This window comes from Rhamphochromis longiceps, linkage group LG7, assembly GCF_057381845.1.
Source record: "Rhamphochromis longiceps isolate RC_006_pf linkage group LG7, R_longiceps_female_GT1.1, whole genome shotgun sequence".
Classification (NCBI taxonomy): Eukaryota; Metazoa; Chordata; class Actinopteri; order Cichliformes; family Cichlidae; genus Rhamphochromis; species Rhamphochromis longiceps.
Genome location: NC_140563.1, coordinates 45804834 through 45827400, shown reverse-complemented (window position 1 = coordinate 45827400; position 22567 = coordinate 45804834). Strand labels below are relative to the sequence as shown.

Here is a 22567-nt window from a genome sequence, read left to right as displayed (position 1 = left end):
AAACTCATATCATACCCATCTTTACATTTCTTTGGCTGATTCCAGATTGTCCGTATTCCTCTTCCTTCTAATATGCAATAGAAGTCTTTTAACTGACTCAGTCAATAGATTGTGATCACAACTGTTCACTGAACCTTGCTCTGAGAATTAAAATGAAATATAAATGTAAGTGTTTTGTGGGAAAGACATGTTTTATCTTCAAAGCGTTTGACTTGCCAGTAATATGAATTGGAAATCAACAGTTCAAATGATTAGGGCCTACCTTAGCTGTTCCTGGCTTCGGCTTTTCTTTCTTTTTGTGTGTTTAGTCAATGACTGACACTCTCTATCCCTCAGAGTTCCAAGGGAATAGCTGGATCCCAAAGTATGACTCTGATCAATAGGATTCAGCTCCACATCATTCCAAACATGCTACAAGACACGTATGTATATCAAGATAAGAATTTACATCTGCATATTTACAACATGCAACTGCTCTTATGGTAAAACTACTACAACTACTGACATATCTAACTAAACCCACGTTATATGAATGGGACGGTAATTGTATACTGCTGTAAACAGTTAACATGCTCAGGATTTTTCTCACTTTCAAAGACTAGTGCAGCATCCAGTACTCACCGTGTCAGTTGTTGTAATGGAGGAAACTATGTGCAGCTTGGAGTCTGATGACTGTCTACTCAGCACGGAGTCCCTTAAGGAGGATTCGCTGAGCGATACTGATATGCAGTCTTTCCTGCGAGCATGGGCTAGGAAGTGCAAGCAAGGTACTTTTTCTGCAAGGGTGATCCTGTTGGAAAAAAAAAAACATGATCTTTTAACAAATTGTGCCATTACATTTCAGGATTAGTTTGTCAGTTAATTAGATGATCACAGTTACCTGTATTTTGAGTGAATTATGGCATAGATTACAGGATTGTATATGGCTGATGACTTGGCTATAACAGCTGGGACGGCTTTGGAATAAGGGCTGAGAATGCCTCCATATCTGATGGACAGAGATGAAACATGATAAGAGATGATCATACTTATACTGTAGCTTGAAATGCTTTAAGTAAGGGTGTTCTACTACCTGCAACTCCCTGCAAACCAGGGTCTACCAAGCTATTTTTACATATCATAGCATTAAGTGCTAACGTATCATATTTACCCAGCCCATGCTATGAGGGTGACACATGCATAGGGGGACCAAGAAAGCACAAACACTATGATGACCACAAAAGCAATCTTGGCTAGCTTCCATTCAGTTTTGATGGAGTGCTGTTGGATCAGTGTTGACTTTCTCACTTGATTGCCCAACTGCTCCACATCTCTATAAGAAGACAAAGAATTTTGTGGTCAGTAACAAATTATAAGACTTTAGAGGGTGAAATGAAGGCCAGAGGTGTGGGTAAGGGGATCTTTAAAAGCAGCACATACAGCGATCTACTGGGAAACTGGGATCTCACTTTGACATTTACCACCTTTTTAAACATCATTGCACATGCATACACTTAGTTTAATTTGAAGTCCCAAACTGACCAGGTGCATGTGAGCATTTACAGTGTGCACCGACCCTATGATCTGAATTATGTTGATGGCCGCAAATCTCCTTTTAAATTATGCTGAAGCAGGCATGTGCTGGAATGCTTTACAGCCCAGGCAGGCAAAGGGAAAGGTTATTAGTTAGATGTCTCACGAGCTTGCAGTAGAACTGCACTAATTGTCCTATAGAACAAATTGACTATGTACAGAAACATTGAGATGCATGATCCTGCCCTGATGACCTCAGACTTAAAAACTTGAGTTTAGTCCACTAAAAACTGATGCTTGGTCCCTGGGTTGTATCCAAAAACCCGACTTTCATCACTTCTTGCAGTACCCGCCATAAAGGTGAGTACTGTTTATTGGAAAAGGTATTTTTTTCCCCTTTTTTTTACTGGCTTACATGCAAGCGGCCAGAATGGGACTTCCAGCAAACATGTATTAAAATGACTTCCTAAAAACAATATTAAATTATGCATATTCAGAAAAAAAGTAATATTTATAATATTGAATATTATAAATCTATTTATCTAGATGTACCTGCTTGCTTGGCGAATTGCTAGGAACATGGAGAGGTAACAGTAGGATATAATGCCAAGAGGGATGAAGAATACGAAGCAGCACAACATCAAAGTGTAACTTTTATTGGCTGGAGTGGAGGTCACATAGTCCCATGTGCACGAGGTCATCAGACCTTCTGGTATATATGAACCTTAAGAGAAAAAAAAGTATGATAAGGTAGACGCTTACTTAAAAATTGGTAAGGAGGGAAAAATTAAGTCACTTACTCCATCCTAAGAGTGGTGCGAGGCTCCAGGCTAATGAATATAGCCACACGAGGGCAATAATGAGGTAAGTGCGTCTCGCGGAGGTCCATTGTAATGCCTGCAGAGGTTTGGTGATAACAACATAGCGGTCTATAGAGATGGCCAGAAGGTTTATCATTGAGGCGATTCCAAATAAAGCACCACAGAAGGCATATATTTTACATCCTGCAGGGGGAAAGGAAAAAAGTACGCATTTATTTATTTATTTATTTTTGTTCTCTGTTAGACTGGTGAACACATCTCCACTAAACACTGTTCCACCATCAACAGATTCTAACTAAAAAAAGGTGCTATATAAAGTAAGAAAGCGCATACTTTATTTATCCATTGGTTGGGAAATGTCTTCGTTACAGCAGTTAAAATTAAGTTATAGTATGTAGCTCAATAAGAGATTTCAATATGATTACAATATGAACAACGTTTACGTAGAAATATGTGTAAAGGATAAAGATATTTAATATTAAATGTAAATTATTTATACAGTCATAGTAAAATGACAAGCACAACTCTAAGGTTTTACATATCAGGACATAATAAATACAATCTGGTCCTTATCATTAGGTAGATACAACCTCATATAAGCTGCAAGGACATCATTTATTTAATAAGAAACTGAGCCAAAATGCAGAACTGAAACAGAAAATGCAGTGTGTGAAATACTAAGCACATCCTTGTTGCTTCGATATGAACTAAAAGGGAAAGTATCAGCCAGGCACTGTTAATCACATGAACTTGATTAGCTGCTCATCAGCTAATGTGAGCACCTCTATAAAACCACAAGTTTGTGATAATTTGCTGGTCTGCAGCATTCAGGTTTCCCACAATCTTCCCAGAACCCGACATTGCCCCAAGGTTAGGCCATGCAATGCTTGCAGAATTCGCAAATATCTCATGAACTACATTTCTAACTATGTAGGCCTCAGTTAGAACATTAAATGTTAAAGTTCATGACAATACAATTAGAAAAAGACTGAACAAGCGAGACTTATTCGGAAGGATTGCCAGTACAAGCCTCCTGGTTTCAAGTCTGTGTGTCTTCCCCACTTGTGGAACAATGTCCTTTGGAGAGACACGACCAAAGTGTTTGGTCACAATGATCAGTAAAAGCTAAACACAGCAAATTAGCATAATCCTCATACCAGCTGTGGTGGTGGAGAAGTGATGATTTGGGCTCGTTTTGCAGCCACAGGACCTGGGAACCTTGCACTCACTGAGCCAACCACGAACTCCTCTGTTAACCAAAGTGTTCTAGAGTCAAGTATGAAGCTAAAGCTTGGCAGAAATTGTGTCATGCCGACAATGATCCCGAGCACATCAGCGAATGATTAAATGTACAGCAGCATGCCTAAAAAAGAATCAAGGAGTTCCCATGACCCAGTCAAAGCCCAGACCTCAGTCTGCCTGAAATGCTGTGGTGGGACCTTAAGAGAGCTGCACATAAACAAATGCCCAGAAACCTCAGTGAACTAAAGCAACATTGTAAAGAAGAGTGGGCCAAAATTCCTCCAGAAAGATATACAGAAAAACACTGATACTGAAAACTACTACTTTAAGTTATTGTTGGTTGCATGAGCTACTGAGTCACGGGGATATCATAGCCTTTCACACACTGCTTCTTCATGTCGGCTCACATTTTGTTGTCAGGTTCTATTTATCTCATTCTAAGACCTGATATAATTATTTGTATTATCCTCTGATATGCAAAACCTTGGATGTAGGAAAATACCTGTTTCTCCAAAAATCCAACCCTTGTAAAGGGAATTGACAAAGAAGATGGGTGATTGTGTAATTGCCATGAGGAAGTCACTGACTGCCAGGTTAATGATGAAGAAGTTGGGGGGCGTCCGCAGCTTCTTGTTGCTGAAACACATTAAAAGCGATTAGTATCCCACAAACCAGTTTTACTGTCACACTACTCTTCATTGTAACATGACCAGCAGGGACATTATTACTCCACCACAGTGCTCATTGTGTGTTCATCATGAGAGCTTTTGTTTGCCCTGGAGTTGTTTGTAGACATGGTCAATTCAGTGTTCATCCAATAGTTTGTATGTTATAGTCCCACTCAACAAAGGAATTACAAAGTACTAATAACACCAAATAACAGTGTCAAATACATTTTAGATGAAATGCTAGCACAACTTCAATAACAATTGATTTTTTTAATGACTACCTTGTTACAGCCTAAGGACTAAATCAATCAGTTACCACATGTAAGTATTCGTTAAAAGTCACTTGCATTATTATTATTAATACATTTTATTGTTAACTACATTACATGTTAATAGGATGTAATTTTATTTTATTTTATCTGTCATAACTAGAGATGCACCAGTTACAATTTTGCCTGATTCAGAAGTTTGACTTTATAAAACTAAGAATATGCAAACAAAAACAAACTTTTCTTCAATGGAAAATATTATTTTCGCTTTTGTCATTAGAATTTCAACCACTTGTATATATTTCAGAGGTTTTCCACATGATTTTTGTGATTTTTGACTATAAGTAAGTAAAATTTATACATTAAAAAACTTCTCCACAGCTTCTTTATTTCAAGTAAAATACAACAATTGTAATGGACTATATGCTACATGTTATCTAGTGCTTAAATGATAGCTGTAGCTGCACAGTAATCACAAAATCAAAACCTGACAAGCATGTCTTTGGACGGGTTCAAATCTAGAACTTGCTTTAAGGTTACTAAAGCGCCACTGTGCTGCCCAGATATTTGTTATACTGGCTAACTCATAACTCATCTAACAACACTTTAATCTCGATGTCTTTTTTTCACTGCAACCTGCATCCACAGATATATTTTTTAATGCTCACACACCCACACACATAAAGATGGACGTATCAGAGGGTACTTCAGGCTCAGTATCTGGCCTGAGTGAACTTCAAAACAGGGATGCTAGAACTGGAGATTGAAGATGCTTGAGAAAATTTGCACACTGTGGCCTTGTCCTCCTGTGGATCCACCGCCTCCAGGAGGGTCTGTAGGGTTCTGGTGCAATGAGCATATTTAAAAGTAGAATGGCAGGAAGCGCCTTCAGTTTTCTGGCCCATCTTCTGTTGAACCAGCTCCCACATTACTTTTAAGATTAGGCTTCAAACTTTCCTTTTTGACAAAGTTTATAGTTAGGGCTGGATCAGGTGACACTGAATCCTCCCTTAGTTATGCTGCAATAGATTTAGGCTGCTGGGGGATTCCCATCATTGTTGGGGTTTGTCTATATTATTTTAGGGTCTTTGCTTTACAATATTAAGCACCTTGATGTGACTGTTGTTGGAAATTGAGGCTACATAAATAAAAGTGAATTGAATAGAACTGAATTCTAACAGATTGGTACAGTCTACATCTGCAGTAATGCGAATGCTGTACTGGGCAGCTGTGGTCAAGAGAAATCTGAAAGCAAAGACTTAAATATACCAGTTGATCTACAATCCCACCCTGATATACGTAATTGACAGAAATGACCTTCCTCTGCCTGGCCTCTCCCTTACAGACAGGATGAGGAGCTTGGTCAGTCAGCCAGGGCTCAGAATAGAGCCACCTCAAATGGCTCACTGAAATTATTTGAAATGTTATGAGCATCATCAAATCCGAATGAATAGCAGAAAATTCATCCGTCCATCACATTTTTTGTGTAACCACAATTTAAAAACACTCAGGGTGCCGTGTGAAAAGTAAATAAGACACATATTTTATAGAACACAAAAAAATGTATCAAATATTAAAATATTCCAAACTTATTTTCAGGTCCGCAAAGATGCAGCTCTAAAAGATAAGCATATTTGTTCCCATGATCATTTCCATGTGTAGGGTGGCTTACCAGTAAAAGGCATACATGACCAAGGCGTTCCCGGTAACTCCCACTGTTCCAATCACAGAAACAACGAAAGCAAAGATGTAGTGAACGTGGTCCTGGACCTCCACCAGCTGATAGAAGCCACGCTCCACGTCCATTTCTGTGACTTCAACCACACAGACGTCAGCATCAGTGGATCTTTGTGCACAACGTTTTTTTTTCAGACATACACACAATATTCAGCTTTGAGCTGCTTAACTCCCCAACAAAAAATATTATGATCAACAACTATAATACTGCATGAGAGGCTGAAAACAGACTGCAAGACTGCAACACTTTACTTAGTTACTGTTTCTGTTCACTGCATTTGATTTTTGTGGATTAAATTGTCCACATACTTTTACAAATTGAGCTTAGAGTTTGATCAGGCCATGAAATCATCCTCAGCCTCAGTTCTTCATGTCAGCTGATCCCAATGGCAGCCCACGTCCATCTCACATGCTGTTTAGGCTGCTCAAAACTATTGCGCATCTCCAGCCAGCTTCGTGACTCACCTCAGACCCTGCTCTTCCTTTCATGCCGAGTCTTATTTAGTCAACACGACAACACGATCTGTCATCTGCCTGCTTTGTTATATGCTGCTGCTCTTGGTTTTCCACATACTATAATTCTTCTGACTATAATGGTCCTGAATGATTTCGAGTGACTGTTTTATGTCAATTAAAAAATAATAGTCAACTTGAATCCCTTTTTAATTTCTTTTAAAATTAGATCCCTCATTTTAAAAACACTGCAGTAAACTGTGATGGTAAATTCAGTTTTTCAGTCTAGTTCAGTTTTATTTATAAAGCACCAAATCACAACAACAGTGGCCTCTAGACACTTTATATTGTAAGGTAAAGATCACTGCAATAATTGCTGAACATCAGTGTATGTGCAAGTTGATTTTGTAAACAGCAGGTGTTAGCATATAGCTTAAAGCTACACTGATTTGGGGGTAGCTTTAAATGTTTTCACAATTCCTGTTCATAGCTGTCGTTTCTTACATTTAGCACGCAGTAGGGAGTAGTTAGCACCAGCTGCATTCCCACTGAAAACTGTTTAGGAGAGGACACCGTTGTGTTGTGACACTGGGTAAAACCAGTGCACTAGGAAGTATCTAGATTAAAAACTCTATAATCTAGCTGCTTTGGAGATTTCCTTTCCCGCTTGCATCTTTGTTAGTTAATCTATAGAAAAGCTCAGAGCTGAAAGCACATTTGAAAACTACTTTAGAGAGCATGTCTGTACACTTTTAATCTTATGGGTATATCATGGGGCCATGTGTATTACCAACAATGCTGCTCAAAAAACAAACAAAAAAAATAGTGAGGGGAGCTTTTCTTTCTCAGGGTTACTGAGCAGATGTATACAAGTTTATAGAAGGATCTGAGGTTGACATCATTGGATGGGGTAAGAAATCAGACACTAAAAATTTACATCTGGCATCTCGCTTTATTTTGTTCAGGTTGCTCTGATTTTGTTTTCTTTGTACATTCTGAAACTTTTTAATCCTCTTTAAATTTCTTAATTTCTTTGATTTAAGATTTAATGACAGGAGAAATTGACCATTAGCTCAGGGTCTCCTCAGTGTTGGGACGCACACGCTTCCCTATGCAGTGGAATAAGAACTCATGTCTGTTAATATATATGCACCACAAAAATCTTCTATACAGTTCAGGGCTTTCATAAATCCGGTCATTCTCAAGACACATATTTCAAAATTGATGTCTCTTTGGGAGCTGAGGTTTATGGAAGCATAACAGCATTTTGTTTAAATGTCAAATTATAGTTTTTTCTGTAAATAAGAAATGTTTATTACACAGATGGCATAGATGAAGTCCAGGAATTTCTGATTAAACAGGGTTATGTTTTGTTAATATTTTGGAGTTAATACCATGTAATATTAACTACATCTTCAGAATAAGAAGAAGTTAGCTACCAGTAAATCTGACACTTTACTGCATTAATAATTTGATTGTTTAAGAACAAGAACAATGAGTCTGACTCATTGAAAATTAAGCTAAGTGATAGCACGATATTTAATCAGTCACAGCTGTGCTGAGTCTTATTGATATTGCATAAATTGTCTTTGCAATGTTTTTTTTTTTTTGCACACCTTTTAAAATCCACTAAATGTGTTTATGTTTTTGAAATGATGGAGCTGAATTTTCTTTTGTGCTATTAACCATGATCATACACATAGACATGCCACAGAGTGGGTGGAGTACACATAGACATGCCACAGAGTGGGTGGAGTACACATAGACATTCACTGTACGAAACCAACATGTTGATCTCTTGCTATCCTCTCAGCAAAGCCTTTGTGCGTCAAAGGAACTTAAAATGACCACTTACTTCCCCACATTAGGCATCAAAGCATTGTTTCATATGAAAGGCTCAAGTCACATAAATTGCATGCACATCTAATCAATGTCACTGCTGAACTTGCATTGTCTGCTTCACGTAGTGCTCCTTGCTGACATGGTATGCATCTGTCCTAATTCAATTACTGCTCATAAGTATTTATTTAAATCCTAAATAAGAGTCTCCCTGTAATAACAGTAATAATTTCTTTAAATAAACTTCAGAGGAGTTTGCTCCATACTACTCATGCAAAACTTGCTAAATTAACAGAACATTACTTTACCGTTTTCTCCAGAAAGCCCCTTTGTTCTGCGGCAGTGAAGCTGCACAGCGTATAATAGTGAACCCCCCCCCCCAAATCCAAATGCAGGCTTCTGCTGCTGCCAGTGCTGGATAGAAGATGAGAATACTCAGAAGGGCAGAAAGCAAGCAAGCAACGCACTGACCCAACCTCCCCAGCAAGCTTCCCATCACACACAGCTCTCTTATGGCAAAACACATCGATCAAGCTGGTGTGTGATGCGTGCATGAGGGTGTCCATGTGCAGCTGTTCATGTGGCCGGCGCGGTCAAGTCAAGACATTACACGTGACAGATTTTTGTGTCTTTTCCAAATTTTGTTTTCCTCTTATGCACATTAATAACTGCATGTCTGATACCCATTGCTGGAGCACAACATCTAAAGCTGCTTTCAGAGGAAGTGAGGAAATGACACACCCCAGCTCTCTGCTGCATCCCATTGGGTGCTTTGAGAATTAGGGAGAGACAGATTGGGGTTTTTGAAAAGCAGCAGACCATTTACAAAGTGTCATACATGTTTCCTGCTCATCCTTGTGTAAAGAGAAAATGCTCAGGTAAAAGCCTCTCAGTGTTTACCTCATGCTGCCAATTGTAGCCCATCCTCGTCTATACCCCCTTTTCTTCTCTGTTGAGACTCAGTATGGTTACATTCTAGCCAGAGGAGGCTAAGCCTTTCACACTTCTGGGTCACTGCACTTCCTAGCGAAACCTAGCAATATGTGCCAATTTCCAACCACTTAGCCTCACTAATAATAACCCCTGACATAATACCTCAGGGAGGCAGATGTTAGTTGTTTCATGCACTTTTGTTGGGGTTTTTTGTTATTTATTTATTTGTTTTGGGGGCATTCTTTGGCGTTTTTTCCATGATTTTCTAGGTCAAACGATACAGTTGTGATGACCAGCTGATTCACTGGAAATGCTTTTAGCGTCTTGGGTACAAGGCTTCACTGTTCTCAGCATGTAGATGAGACAAAGAAAGCTTTCAGCAATTCTGTTCTGTTAATCAGAAAGGAAAACATTAATGTTTCCAAGAGATGGTTTTCCAGGAGGGCAACTTAGTGTAAACATTCAGCCCGTCGTAGCAAACACAACCTCATTGTTAACTGGAAAGTTTTAAGGTGATTTTTGTCCAGAGCATGAGCACAACTATTTTAAGCTGGGAGACTCTAATGTGCTGCCATATTGTCCGACTTCTCTATGGCACAAGGAAGACGCTGCACTTTGTGAGTAGCAGATGTGTTGATCACTAACACTGTTTAGACCAGGAGGATAGTATTATACATAAGTAAGTGCCTTGGTTTACCAACACCAACACATACTTACACTGTAAAATTCTGCCTGTGAACTGTGGATGTAAGAGTCCAACTGAGGTCAAGGGTTGGAAATTAGCAATAGCTGTAAACTGTCCGTATTGGAAGTAGTAGTAGTTAAACTGCATTGTTGATATTAAATAATAATAAATAAATAAATAAAAACCCAAAAAATAACAAAGCACTTGTCAAAGTCATTCTAGAAGAGCTGATGAAATAGCTGTTGTTTGCCACTTTTGCCTCTGGTCACCCTGCCACAACTATCAAACATCTAATTACTGTCAAAGCAGTCTGTCACCTACGTCACCCCGTCTAACGTGCGAAAAAGACAAGCACGTCCGGCACTGTACACTTCAATGAGGTAGCTTGTACTTGAGATTTAATGTGCCCGAGATAAGCGGTAGAATGAAATTCAAGATGTGCGTGTAAGAGGTCTCCTTAAATAGGTCTAAAAAAGATATTAAATGAAGTACTCACTTAATAACAATGAACCGTTTAGTTGTATGGCACTTATAAAAATCAGAATCACAAAAATCAAAGTAAACCTATGAAAATAGACCATGCAGGATCCAAATGGAATGTTAAAACTAGAATGAGCTACAATGTGATTGTAACAAATAGGTTAAAGTTAACATGAAAATCAAAATTTTTAAATAATAAGATGAAGTTAAGCTAATAATGTCAAAATGTTTAATCAAACTAGCTTCTCAGTCTTGAGAACATTGCCTTAAATTTATTGCTATAAAAGTCTTAAGTTCTCCTGCTTATAAATGCTTTTAAAAGGTGCACTCTGTGGTGTCTGTTCACAGTACTTTTTCAATGTTGCCTTTATGGCTGGCAGTTGTTGCAGGATTGCTTGAACTATTGTTACTGCATTAGATTTTCTACCAGGCTGAATTTTAGCTGAATTTTATTTTATTTTTTTCACTCTGTGTAGTCAGCTTTGCCCATTAACTGTTGCTTTGAACAAGTATCTTTCTTTAGTATTCAGTAACACTAACAAGTATTGACATGTACTTTGACATGTATGAATCTGAATTAGGGAGTTGTTATCTAGATGTAATGTGTTCTCCCACTGGGAACCCATAACGTAACACTTGTCAGAGTTACTCCAGATTTGGATAAGCTCTGTAGTTGTCATGGTCCTGCGACCATGACTCAGTGACTTTATGTTTATGTTCTTTATTGTTATTACTTTCATTATTATTCATGGCTGTTTTGGGATGGTTTGTGTTTGGGATTTTAGACACTGGGTTCTGGGTTTGTGCTCCCTCTGTTGGTCCCTGGTGTTAGTGTTCCCCTGTCTCGTCAGGTTAATCAGGTCCAGCTGTTTCCCCCACCTGTGTGTGATTTCCCAGTGTCTCTTTGTGTACTTATAGTGTGTGATTTCCTCTGCTCCTGGTCGCGTCGTCTGTGTTCATCCTCTGTGTTACCCTGCGTACTCTGCATTTCTCCGTGAATCCCCTGCGTGCTCTCCCTGCTGTTCTCCCTTCATGTTCAGGTTTGCCACTCCCTTTGTGTAGTTTCTCCCAGTTTAGTTCATCCTTAGTTCTGTTTGCCATCTCCACTTTATGTTCAGTATTGTCAATAAATCACCTTCACATCTGAGTAAGTGCTGCATCTGAGTCCTCCTTTCCACTCTTCACACGGCCGCTGCCCCGGACCGTGACAGTACGACGCGACCACAACATGGACCCAGCAGCGCTTAACCCGTCCAAGGAGCTACGGGAGAATCTAATCGATGCCACACAGGAGCTTATTGACCTGTGGCTGGAAAACCCGGGCCTATAGAGAGGCGGCTACAGCGTCTGGTGACCGGTCTCCCATGGCTTCTAGGCTCGCTATGTCCGTGGGAGCGGGAGTTTCTCCTTTTGGACCTTGGACTACACCCCCCGTCTGCATTCACTTTCGAGCAGCCCGATGCGGTGAGTCAGCGGGATGCATTGCTTTCCCCAGTTTCCGGGACTTTGTTTTCTGGGGCTATTCAGAGCGGGATGGGAGACTGTATGGATCGCTTACCTACCTTCGTGGTAACGGATCCTTCCCAAGTGGGCGTGTACAAACCCGCTGCAAAACTGGCAGACTGTGTCTCTGCCACTCCTTCTGAGCCAGGACTTCATTGCCATTCTCCGGCTCAGTTCTGTGTCCAGCCACAAGCTTCCCAGTCTGCAGCTCAACCATTAGCCTCCCTTAAGCCACAATTTTCACACTGTTTTTCCACCGCTGTTTCTGAGCAGGGAGACAAACTGTTTCACTACGGATCTGTTCCTCAAAAGCTGGCTACATTAGAGACTATTGCTCACTCCGGGGCTTCCCCAGAGGCTGGGTTTCTGCCCTCAGCTTACTCTGGACCCCTGGAGGCCAAGATGCCAGCTGTGAACTGCACCGGGCTGTCACTGCCTGAGCAGGGTCAGTGCTCTGCGCAGCTGCAGCCCTCCTTATGTGTGCCGGAGGCCCACGTGCCTACTGGTTTTGTTTCATATGTGCCAGAGGCCCACGTGCCTACTGGTTTTGTTTCATGTGTGCCAGAGGCCCACGTGCCTACTGGTTTTGTTTCATGTGTGCCGGGGGCCCCGGTGCCCACTGGTTCTGCGGCTGTTTTCGCTGGGGGGCCCGAGGAGCCCGTCCAGCCTCCTGCTTCGCCTGCTGGGGGGCCCGAGGAACCCGTCCAGCCTCATGCCACACTGACTGCCACGTCGGCTGGGGGGCCCGAGGATCCCGTCCGGCCACCTGTGGCTGCTTCTCCACCTGTGGCTGCAGCGCCGCCTCCTGCAGTATCATCACCTGCAGCGCTACCACCTGCTACTGCCACGCCTCAGTCTGAAGCTTCAGCCTCGCCTGGTTCTGGTCCAGCTTCATCCTCACCTGGCCCAGCTTCAGCTTCAGCTTCAGCCTCGTCTGGTCCAGCTTCGGCTACAGCTTCATCCTCGCCTGGCCCAGCTTCAGCTACAGCGTCAGCTTCGCCTGGCCCAGCTTCGGCTACAGCTTCTTCATCGCCTGGTCCGGCTTCATCCTCGCCTGGCCCGGTTTCATCCACGCCTGGTCCGGCTTCATCCACGCCTGGCCCGGTTCCATCCTCGCCTGATTCTGGTCCAGCTTCATCCTCACCTTTCCCAGCTTCAGCTACAGCGTCAGCTTCGCCTAGCCCAGCTTCAGCTACAGCTTCGTCCTCGCCCGGCCCGGCTTCAGCTACAGCTTCTTCATCGCCTGGCCCGGTTTCATCCACGCCTGGCCCGGTTTCATCTCCAGCTTCATCCACGCCTGGTTCTGCTTCGGCTTCTGCTTCAGCATCGCCTGGTCCAGCCTCCGTGTCTGCATCCTCGTCTGGTCCAGCCTCCGTGTCTGCATCATCGTCTGGTCCAGCCTCCGTGTCTGCATCATCATCTCCGCCTGCTGCGGTCCCGGCTTCCGTGCCCTCAGCCTCGCCTGGCCCAGCCTCGTTTGGGTCTGGAGCTAAACGGCCGTTTTCTGGACCGCTGGCTAGGCTACTGGCCAGGCGCCGTCACCTGAGCGGCCGCCGTTGCCTTCCGCACGGCCGGCCCCCGGACCCTCTTCGCCTGAGCGGCCGCCGTTGCCTTCCGCACGGCCGGCCTCCTGAACCTTTTGTGCGCCTCCACGGCCTTCTTCGTGGCCGGCCTCCTGAACTGTCCCATCCTGGCCTCCTGTGTTATCGGGCCCCTGGCCGGCCACCTGAACTGTGTTTTGGACTCTGCTCCCCTGTGAGTTTTTTTTTTGTGAACATTTGTTTGGGACTCTGGGGCCTCCGTCTTTGGTCTTGGCCCGGTCCCTCCGTCCTGGGCCCCCTGCCGCCCGCCCGGATCTGGTGGTGTGTTTCTGTGGCTGTCGGGGGCCAGCCCTTGAGGGGGGGGGTACTGTCATGGTCCTGCGACCATGACTCAGTGACTTTATGTTTATGTTCTTTATTGTTATTACTTTCATTATTATTCATGGCTGTTTTGGGATGGTTTGTGTTTGGGATTTTAGACACTGGGTTCTGGGTTTGTGCTCCCTCTGTTGGTCCCTGGTGTTAGTGTTCCCCTGTCTCGTCAGGTTAATCAGGTCCAGCTGTTTCCCCCACCTGTGTGTGATTTCCCAGTGTCTCTTTGTGTACTTATAGTGTGTGATTTCCTCTGCTCCTGGTCGCGTCGTCTGTGTTCATCCTCTGTGTTACCCTGCGTACTCTGCATTTCTCCGTGAATCCCCTGCGTGCTCTCCCTGCTGTTCTCCCTTCATGTTCAGGTTTGCCACTCCCTTTGTGTAGTTTCTCCCAGTTTAGTTCATCCTTAGTTCTGTTTGCCATCTCCACTTTATGTTCAGTATTGTCAATAAATCACCTTCACATCTGAGTAAGTGCTGCATCTGAGTCCTCCTTTCCACTCTTCACACGGCCGCTGCCCCGGACCGTGACAGTAGTCCTGTTGTTAAGAACTCATAGGAATGAGATGTTATTAATAAACCCAGTGGCACAAAGGACTCTTTAATGAGCTGCAATGAGAAATCAATAAATTGTAGGTATTGATTGTTTTACCTAATGTCATTTGCAGTGAAGACCATGCAGCTCATGAGAACACAATGATGTATTTATAGATATTTTATAGCACGCTTTTAGATTGTCTATACAAGAGAGCATGTGGATAAAAAAGCATGGACACATATGGTACTAATAATTTTAAAATCAGTTCTGCTGTAGTTAGAATAATATGTTTTGTTCAGAAGGGGCTGTTTGCATTGGACTTCTTTACATAGCAGGTTGCCAACAACATACAGTAAGCAATTAATTCTATTAATGGGGTAAACATTATCATAGAGGACGCCAGACACTATGTGGGGAATGCCATGTCTCGATGAGGTATTATCAAGATCGCATTAATAGTTTAATGTAATATGTTGTAGACATTTTATCTGAAACTACTAGAAACACAGAAGATATGTAAGGTGCTAAAATTAAAGTTTTCATTGGTCAGCGTTTGGGAATGCACAGAGGTTCTCTGGGAGGTCAACAGTCTCTAGGCCTGTGTGAACGGGGCTTTAACTTTCTGCTTCCTTGCTGTGATGCATTTGCTCCATATCCTCTTTCTCTTCCTGTTAGCTGATGGTCACAGTCTAGATAATACAAAGCCTCCCATGTCGCTCCTGATGCCTGCTTCATCCATTGGTATTAGAACTTTTTGCAACAATTACTGGAATTGATTTCGAAGATGGTCTATTTCAGGAGAGAATTATATGTTTCTTTGCTTACTAGAACACTTTTTACCAGATAATGCAGCGCTGCGATGTGTCTGCATCACATATATACATACATACATATATATATATATATATATATATATATATATATATATATATATATATATATAGGTGAGACGATTTTTGAAACTAACTGCAAATTAAGCACACAATATTTAATATCTGTATTTTACCATTTTGATAAGACATATTTCAGTACTCCAAAACACTTTTATTAGACTGCCAACATGCTTACAAGTAATAAATCCAGGTTAGTGGATCATAATTAAACATAACTCTGTGGCAAACGCAGAGTTCAGCAGGCCATCAAGGAAGAAGTGACGTGCATTTCTGCAGTGTAAAGATGCACAAATCATTTTCTCCTTAATCTACAGTCACACGAAGCACCAGGAAAATCTTTGGTGATGATCTCAGATGATTCTGACGCTTATCACCCAGTTCCTCGTGATGTCCTCCACACCATCAACCCTCTGTCCTCCTCACAGTTTCTTCCTCAGCTTGCCTTTCTTATGGCCACCCCTTCCAAAACCTGACTTTTTAACTTCTCCGAGCCACTTTTTGTTCTTGGAGCGGAGCTTCCTCATCCCCCCGCCCTGCAGGAACTGGTGCTTCTGCTTTTTCTTGCGCTGCTTCATGATCTGATCCTTTGTTTTCAGCTCCGAGCGTGCTTTGTGGTCACCGGAGCTCTGTACGTTTGGACCTCGTCGGCCACGGCCACGACCTGGGAGAGGCACGACACAACAAAGAGGTTGGAGGTTATAGCTCGCAAGGCTGGAAGAGGGACTTGAAGTATTTACCTTTAGAGTTGAGTTAAAACATGGTGGCTGATGGTCTATATTTAACATGTTTGTGCTATTCATTTTGATGCCTTCCTACCTCTTGCTGGCTTCCTGCCTCCTCCGCCTGTTTCTCCATCTGATCCAGATCCTGTATCATCAATCTTGTATTTTTTCCTTCACTCCTCATAACTGACATGTTGTCAAGTGATACAACATCTTCACAGTACAGCTTAATATTGTCATAGGAGTAGAGAAGAGGGTCATTGAGAGCAGCACACAGAGAAGCTTTTTGTTGGAAGGATACAAGTTCTTCCTGTTCTTCTTGTTACTGATAACCTGACCGCTGTCTGTTTTGATCTTCTTCTTCTGGTCTTCTTTTTCCGTTTCTCTCACAAAACGCTTCCTCTTACGGTCCCTAAAAAAAGAAGGGGGAAAAAAGACTTTAAATTATAGTTTGAAATGACCATTTGGTGGATACTGAGTCAAACATAGGGAAATTTGTACCATTTCATCATTTTCTTCTGCTGGTTAAGGCGATCGCCTTCATCTCCCATGAGATCAAGGACAGCTGAAGAGGCCTGCTGTTCAAAAGCACTGCCCTCTCCACCGAGACTCAACCTGTCGACGCATAACACAGGACAAAACAGCATAAAACACAAAGCCATTCACATTTTTTAAAGAAACAGATGCAACAGTTTAATGCCTCACCCTCTCTCAGAGTCAAAGTCTTTAGGTCTGTAAGGGATATAATACTCTTCATCTTTGCCTGACTGCCTCTTTTTCTTGGTCTTTGGTCGCTCTTCGCCATCTTCCTGCTGACCTCTTCTTTTACCACCTACCACTTCTGAAAACACCCCCTGGTGGAAATAGAAAGAATTACATGGTACAAAGTGACAAAGCATGATACAGAGATCCTACTATCTTCCTCTTCTAGTTTGTATACAACATCATCTACATCAAAACTGCACTTTATTTTGCTTCTTCTTCATCAGACAGCACAAACAACTTTCTCATTTTGACTCAAATATTGGTTTTGAATGAAAATGATGAAACAATCCTGGGTGTTTATTCAACTTGTGAGCAGGTTTTCTAATCCACCGTACTATTATTATTGACACTAGTACATGTTCGTGCTGCTGGCAAACTAATACACTCAAGAACATATAGCAAAGCAAAAAAGTGAAAAGTAGGTCTTGCCTACATAAATAAACATAAGACAGTTGTGAAACTTTGACATAGTAACATCTGCAGTAATATTTACACCTGTGATCACATCTCACCAGCATTAGCCTTATTTTGAAACCAAGATTGTTTACACAGACTTTGTAATTGCAGAGAAATGCTCCATTTATTTTGGTCATTTCATTTTTGAGCAGGAAGCTCACCTTTCTTGTTATAGCCTTTAGACGAATAGAGAGTTTTCCAATTAAATACATATTCTTTAAATAATGTTCCCTCTTATAAAAAGTAGGATAATTTTAAAAAAAATTTTTAAAAAATGTATTATACCTCTATTACTTAGAAAAAAAACTGTTTTTTTTCTGTTGTCTGTTATATAACGTTAGTGATGCTCGTTTCAATTCATTTCTTAATCAGCTAAACAGGTCAGTTAAGAAACAGTCAAATATTAAGTTACATTTGAAAACGGTTTAAAAAAAAATATCCCCATTCCAAAATGTCACATGACAATCTCATTGGCTCACGGAGTTATGATGTCACTACACGATCCTTTGAAGTTTTTCCTTAAACAGGGGTGACACACAGCAGTTTTTTAGTTCGTGTCCTCGCAGCATTTGTGTTTGCAGCCTTCACACGTTCACCACAGAAACTTTTGGAAACCTTTTCAGAGTTGTCGTGTACAACCTTCAACATGTATCCAACAAGACACCAACCAAGGCAAAAAGATTACGCCGCTTCTCCTTCCTGTCGTGGCCGGCCAATTTCCCCAAATGACCTCTTAGCCGTCCAAAGGGCATTACATGACAGTAAGAAGGAAAACTACCACCTCCAGAATAAAATTCAACAGATTGAAGAAGAGAAACTTCAACTGGAGGAGAAGTGTAGACAGATGGAAGCGCAAAATAAGAACCTGGAAGAAAGACAAAAACGCCAGCCCGACATAAATATTATTAATGAGGGTTGGGGAATCAAGTTTGGACAAGCCCGAGAGCAGATTGTCTTCCTAATTAAGGAAAACAAGCAAAAGAGCGTGGAACTAAAGGAGATGTCCAACCAGCTTAAAGACAGCAAAGCTACTGTTGAGAAGACAGAATGGGATCTCCAATATATGGACCAAATGAATCGGCTGCTCCAAACAAACTTCGATGAAGCTGTGAAAAAAAATAAAGAAATCCTCCAACAGAAGGAAGAACAGGAGAAAAAGCAAAGAGACATGGAGCACAAACTCAAAGTCACGGAGGAAAAATACAGAATGCTGAAAGAGAAGGTGGATGATATTCTGCGCCAAAATAAAGACCTTCTTCACGAGAAAAAGCAACTAGAAGGGGAAAAAGAAAAACTGGACAAACAATGCTCGCACATGCAGAAAAGGATGGAGCAAATGGCGAGAAACAACTCCGAGCTCACTAAGGGGATATTGTTGGAATACAACAACTTGAAGCGCAAACACACTGAAATGCAGGCGCAAAAGCAAGAACAAGACAACATACATGACGACCTGCAGCGTACGCTCCAAGATATCCACAGAAGAAATGAGGAGCTACAAGACATGTACAAAGAAGTACAACAAAGAAACGCAGACATGCACAAGGACAAGATAATGCAGGAGGAAACATCCAAAGAGCTCAGGGAAAAGCTTGAAGAAAAACAAGCAACGTTGGAAGAGGTGGAGAAAACGTGCAAGAAGCTTGAGAAACAAAACAAAGAAACCATCGATGAGTTGAGAACCCTCATCCTGGAAAAAAAAGCTCTTGTAGAAAACTGCATGAAAAAGAAGAACAAACGCTTCCGCTGGCCCTGGAGGAGGAACTCTACTGCTTCCTCAGCAGGTGTAGCCTCGTCTTGCTCCACCTCTGTTCACCTCCCCAACCAGTCCCGGCAGTTGACTGTCCCCTCCTGAGCCTGGTTCTGCCGGAGGTTTCTGCCCGTTTAAAGGCAGTTTTTCCTCCCCACTGTCGCCTAGTGCGTGCTCAGAGGGGATTGTTGGGGTTTTCTCTCCTCTACCTTGTTTCATTATTTACTTAACTTTTTGTGCTTACTTCATTTTACCTTGTTTCATTATTTACTTAACTTTTTGTGCTTGCTTCATTTTACCTTGTTTCATTATTTACTTGTTAACGTTTTGTTCTTACTTCATTTTACCTTGTTTCATTATTTACTTGTTGACGTTTTGTTCTTACTTCATTTTACCTTGTTTCATTATTTACTTGTTTAACTTTTTCTTTTTCAACTTATTCATAAAACAATAAACCAATTGAATTTATCCTTTGAGTATTTTTCATCTTTTCATCTATAACCTTTTCAAACATTCATATCTGTCGTTTATCTTCTTCTTGAAACCTCATAAATGGTGAAGGAAAAATCCTGGAACATGGTTTGAAACACTGAAATTGTTTCAGCTGAAACCGGCAAAGTCATGTGTGTGTGTGTGTGTGTGTGTGTGTGTGTGTGTGTGTGTGTGTGTGTGTGTGTGTGTGTGTGTGTGTGTGTGTGTTACTCTGTACATGAAACAACTTTGTAGAAAACCATTTTCCTGTCGAAACATTAGCAAACACAAACAAAGTGTTATTAACAAACGAATTACTAATATCCCTCTCTATGATAGTGATTTATTTTCTTACGGGATTAAAACTGTAAATTTTACCAAACTAAAGAAAGTAATACAAAGTAATAAAACTTTTTATCATTTAGTTAAGATCCAACATCCATTCTTTTCATAGTTGGTTGCTACCACCAGAGGGCGACATGGAGTACTTTTACCCATGTAGAGAAACATAAACGCTCATATATTACACACGCACCAACATTTTACTGTCTATTACTACATCAGTCTGTTTACATTAAACTGATATTGATAAATAAACTCACAAATATAGCTTCATGAATTTGGTAACGTCCTGTAAGTCATATCGTCAAATGCTTTTGTTCCAAAATAAAAAGGCCTTTGAAATAATGATTGGTGTGGTTTTTACAGGTGAATGAGCAGCAGAATAACTACAGAGAATCTGTGAATACATGAATGACCTTTTGTAATATGCCTTTAGCCTATTAGTGCCCTGAAAGAGTGGAGATTTTACCTATTTTAGCAAAATGATCTACAAACTGTATGGGTGAATATAGGAGCTTGTTAACAGGTTAGCATGTCCAACTAACAGACAGGAAAATGAGCTATGTATTTTTTAGATATCATGTTATCAGCTGACCACTGAAAGCTCTTTCTGCATATATCTTCTACACGTTCTGTCTCTTGTCACGTGTGTGTTTATATTTAAATCATGTATGTTGATTATTTAAATATGCTTTTTCATTCATTTTTAAAAAATGTCAACAGCTGTCGTTTACAGATTCATTGTTTACTATATGCTATATATATATATGAACATGAACAAAACTGAAAACACTGGGTCACCGACCCAGGAACCCTGACAATATGTATTTTACCTGGTTAATGTGTGTGGCGGGGCGTGGTCTGCAGCGCCGCTGCAGGGGAGGCGGACGCACCTGAGCGGCACCCGCGATCACGCCTCGGCGCCTTAACGTCTGTGCTCTCTATGCTGTTGTGTTGGTATGTGTCGGGCTGTGAGCTTTAACACCGGCTGTATGCATACAGCAACCGTGTGTGAAAAGTGTTCAATAAAGAGAAGCTGTAAAGCGTGTTCATGGAAACATCGTTGGGTCTGCCGTGATATGTTTACAATGGGACTTCTGCTCCTGAATCTCTGCGCACAGCGTCTGCAAATCGGAGCTGTATGAAGTCACTTTCATCTTTACGCAGGACTGTAAGCTGTCATCTGTGAGGCGTGAGCGGTGTTTGTTTTTAACATAGTTCACGGTGGAGCTGCTGACATCATGTGGATCCGAAGATTGATAATTAGCCTACCTGGGGTTGAAAGTCTCGATAAATGCACGGCGTTTCGGCGGGTATATCGGCTTCCGCAAGTGTGACGCTTTTTTTGAGCGTTCAAAAACTAATAGAATATAATTTTATATTTATATTTCATTTCAATATCACAGTAATCTTCCAATTTAGAACTACAAGTTAAAAAAGAACTAACACAAATAAAATACACTTCAGCTAATTACTTAAAAAAATAATTTATTTTCCCAAACCACGCAGAGCCGCACTAAAAGGACTAAAGAGCCGCAGGTTGCTGACCCCTGCACTAACCTATTCAGCTGCTTGTGAATGCAAATATCTAATCAGCCAATCACATGCCAGAAAAAAAAAAAGGGTGATTTAAGTGACTTTGAAGGCAGCATTGCTGTTGGTGACAGATGGGCTGTTTTACGTTTTTCAGACACTCCTGATCTTCTCAAATTTTCTCAGGAATTTACAGAGAACAGTCCAAACTGAAAAGCGAAATAAACATTTCCCTGGGTAAAAATGCCTTGTTGATTGCAGAAGTCAGAGGGGCGTGGCCATGCTGAAGGCAAGAGGAATTCTAAGCCAGTTTCTCAACCCAGCCCATCTGATATCAGTAACCACAACACATTCAAAGTCAATTAAAAGTCGCCTTTCTTGCCCGTTCCGATGCTCGCTTTCAACTTTGAAATGAGACCACTTGGACAACAGTAATGATAAATAATTGCAAATAGAGCACGTTTACAGAATTTAATGTCATTTTTATAGAGCACCTCTTATTTTAAGAAAAGATGGGCGAGACGATTTTTGAAACTAACTGCAAATTAAGCACACAATATTTAATATCTGTATTTTACCATTTTGATAAGACATATTTCAGTACTCCAAAACACTTTTATTAGACAGCCAACATGCTTACAAGTAGTAAATCCAGGTTAGTGGATCATAATTAAACATAACTCTGTGGCAAACGCAGAGTTCAGCAGGCCATCAAGGAAGAAGTGACGTGCATTTCTGCAGTGTAAAGATTCACAAATGATTTTCTCCTTAATCTACAGTCACACAAAGCGCCAGGAAAATCTTTGGTGATGTTCTCAGATGATTCTGACGCTTATCACCCAGTTCCTCGTGATGTCCTCCACACCATCAACCCTCTGTCCTCCTCACAGTTTCTTCCTCAGCTTGCCTTTCTTATGGCCACCCCTTCCAAAACCTGACTTTTTAACTTCTCCGAGCCACTTTTTGTTCTTGGAGCGGAGCTTCCTCATCCCCCCGCCCTGCAGGAACTGGTGCTTCTGCTTTTTCTTGCGCTGCTTCATGAT

General features: G+C 41.3%; 1 protein-coding gene across 1 annotated transcript; it reads right to left on the bottom strand.

Moving 5' to 3' along the window:
• Positions 1 to 115: 115 nt before the first annotated feature.
• On the bottom strand, positions 116 to 6318 carry opn4xa (opsin 4xa). Its single transcript, XM_085411292.1, has 9 exons — positions 6185 to 6318; positions 4078 to 4211; positions 2313 to 2516; positions 2065 to 2236; positions 1151 to 1312; positions 881 to 988; positions 622 to 790; positions 263 to 411; positions 116 to 140 (listed from the first exon to the last, which is right to left on the bottom strand). Exons 1-9 carry the CDS (start codon positions 6316 to 6318, stop codon positions 116 to 118), a joined length of 1257 nt encoding a protein of 418 aa, XP_085267418.1.
• Positions 6319 to 22567: the final 16249 nt, after the last annotated feature.

Coding starts and splice junctions, on each gene's coding strand:
- opn4xa (XM_085411292.1), bottom strand. CDS start 6,318: ATGGACGTGGAGCGTGGCTTCTATCAGCTGGTGGAGGTCCAGGACCAC. Junction 2,237..2,312: donor CGCACCACTCTTAGGATGGA/GTAAGTGACTTA, acceptor TTTTCTCTTAAG/GTTCATATATACCAGAAGGT. Junction 1,313..2,064: donor GCAATTCGCCAAGCAAGCAG/GTACATCTAGAT, acceptor GTCTTCTTATAG/AGATGTGGAGCAGTTGGGCA.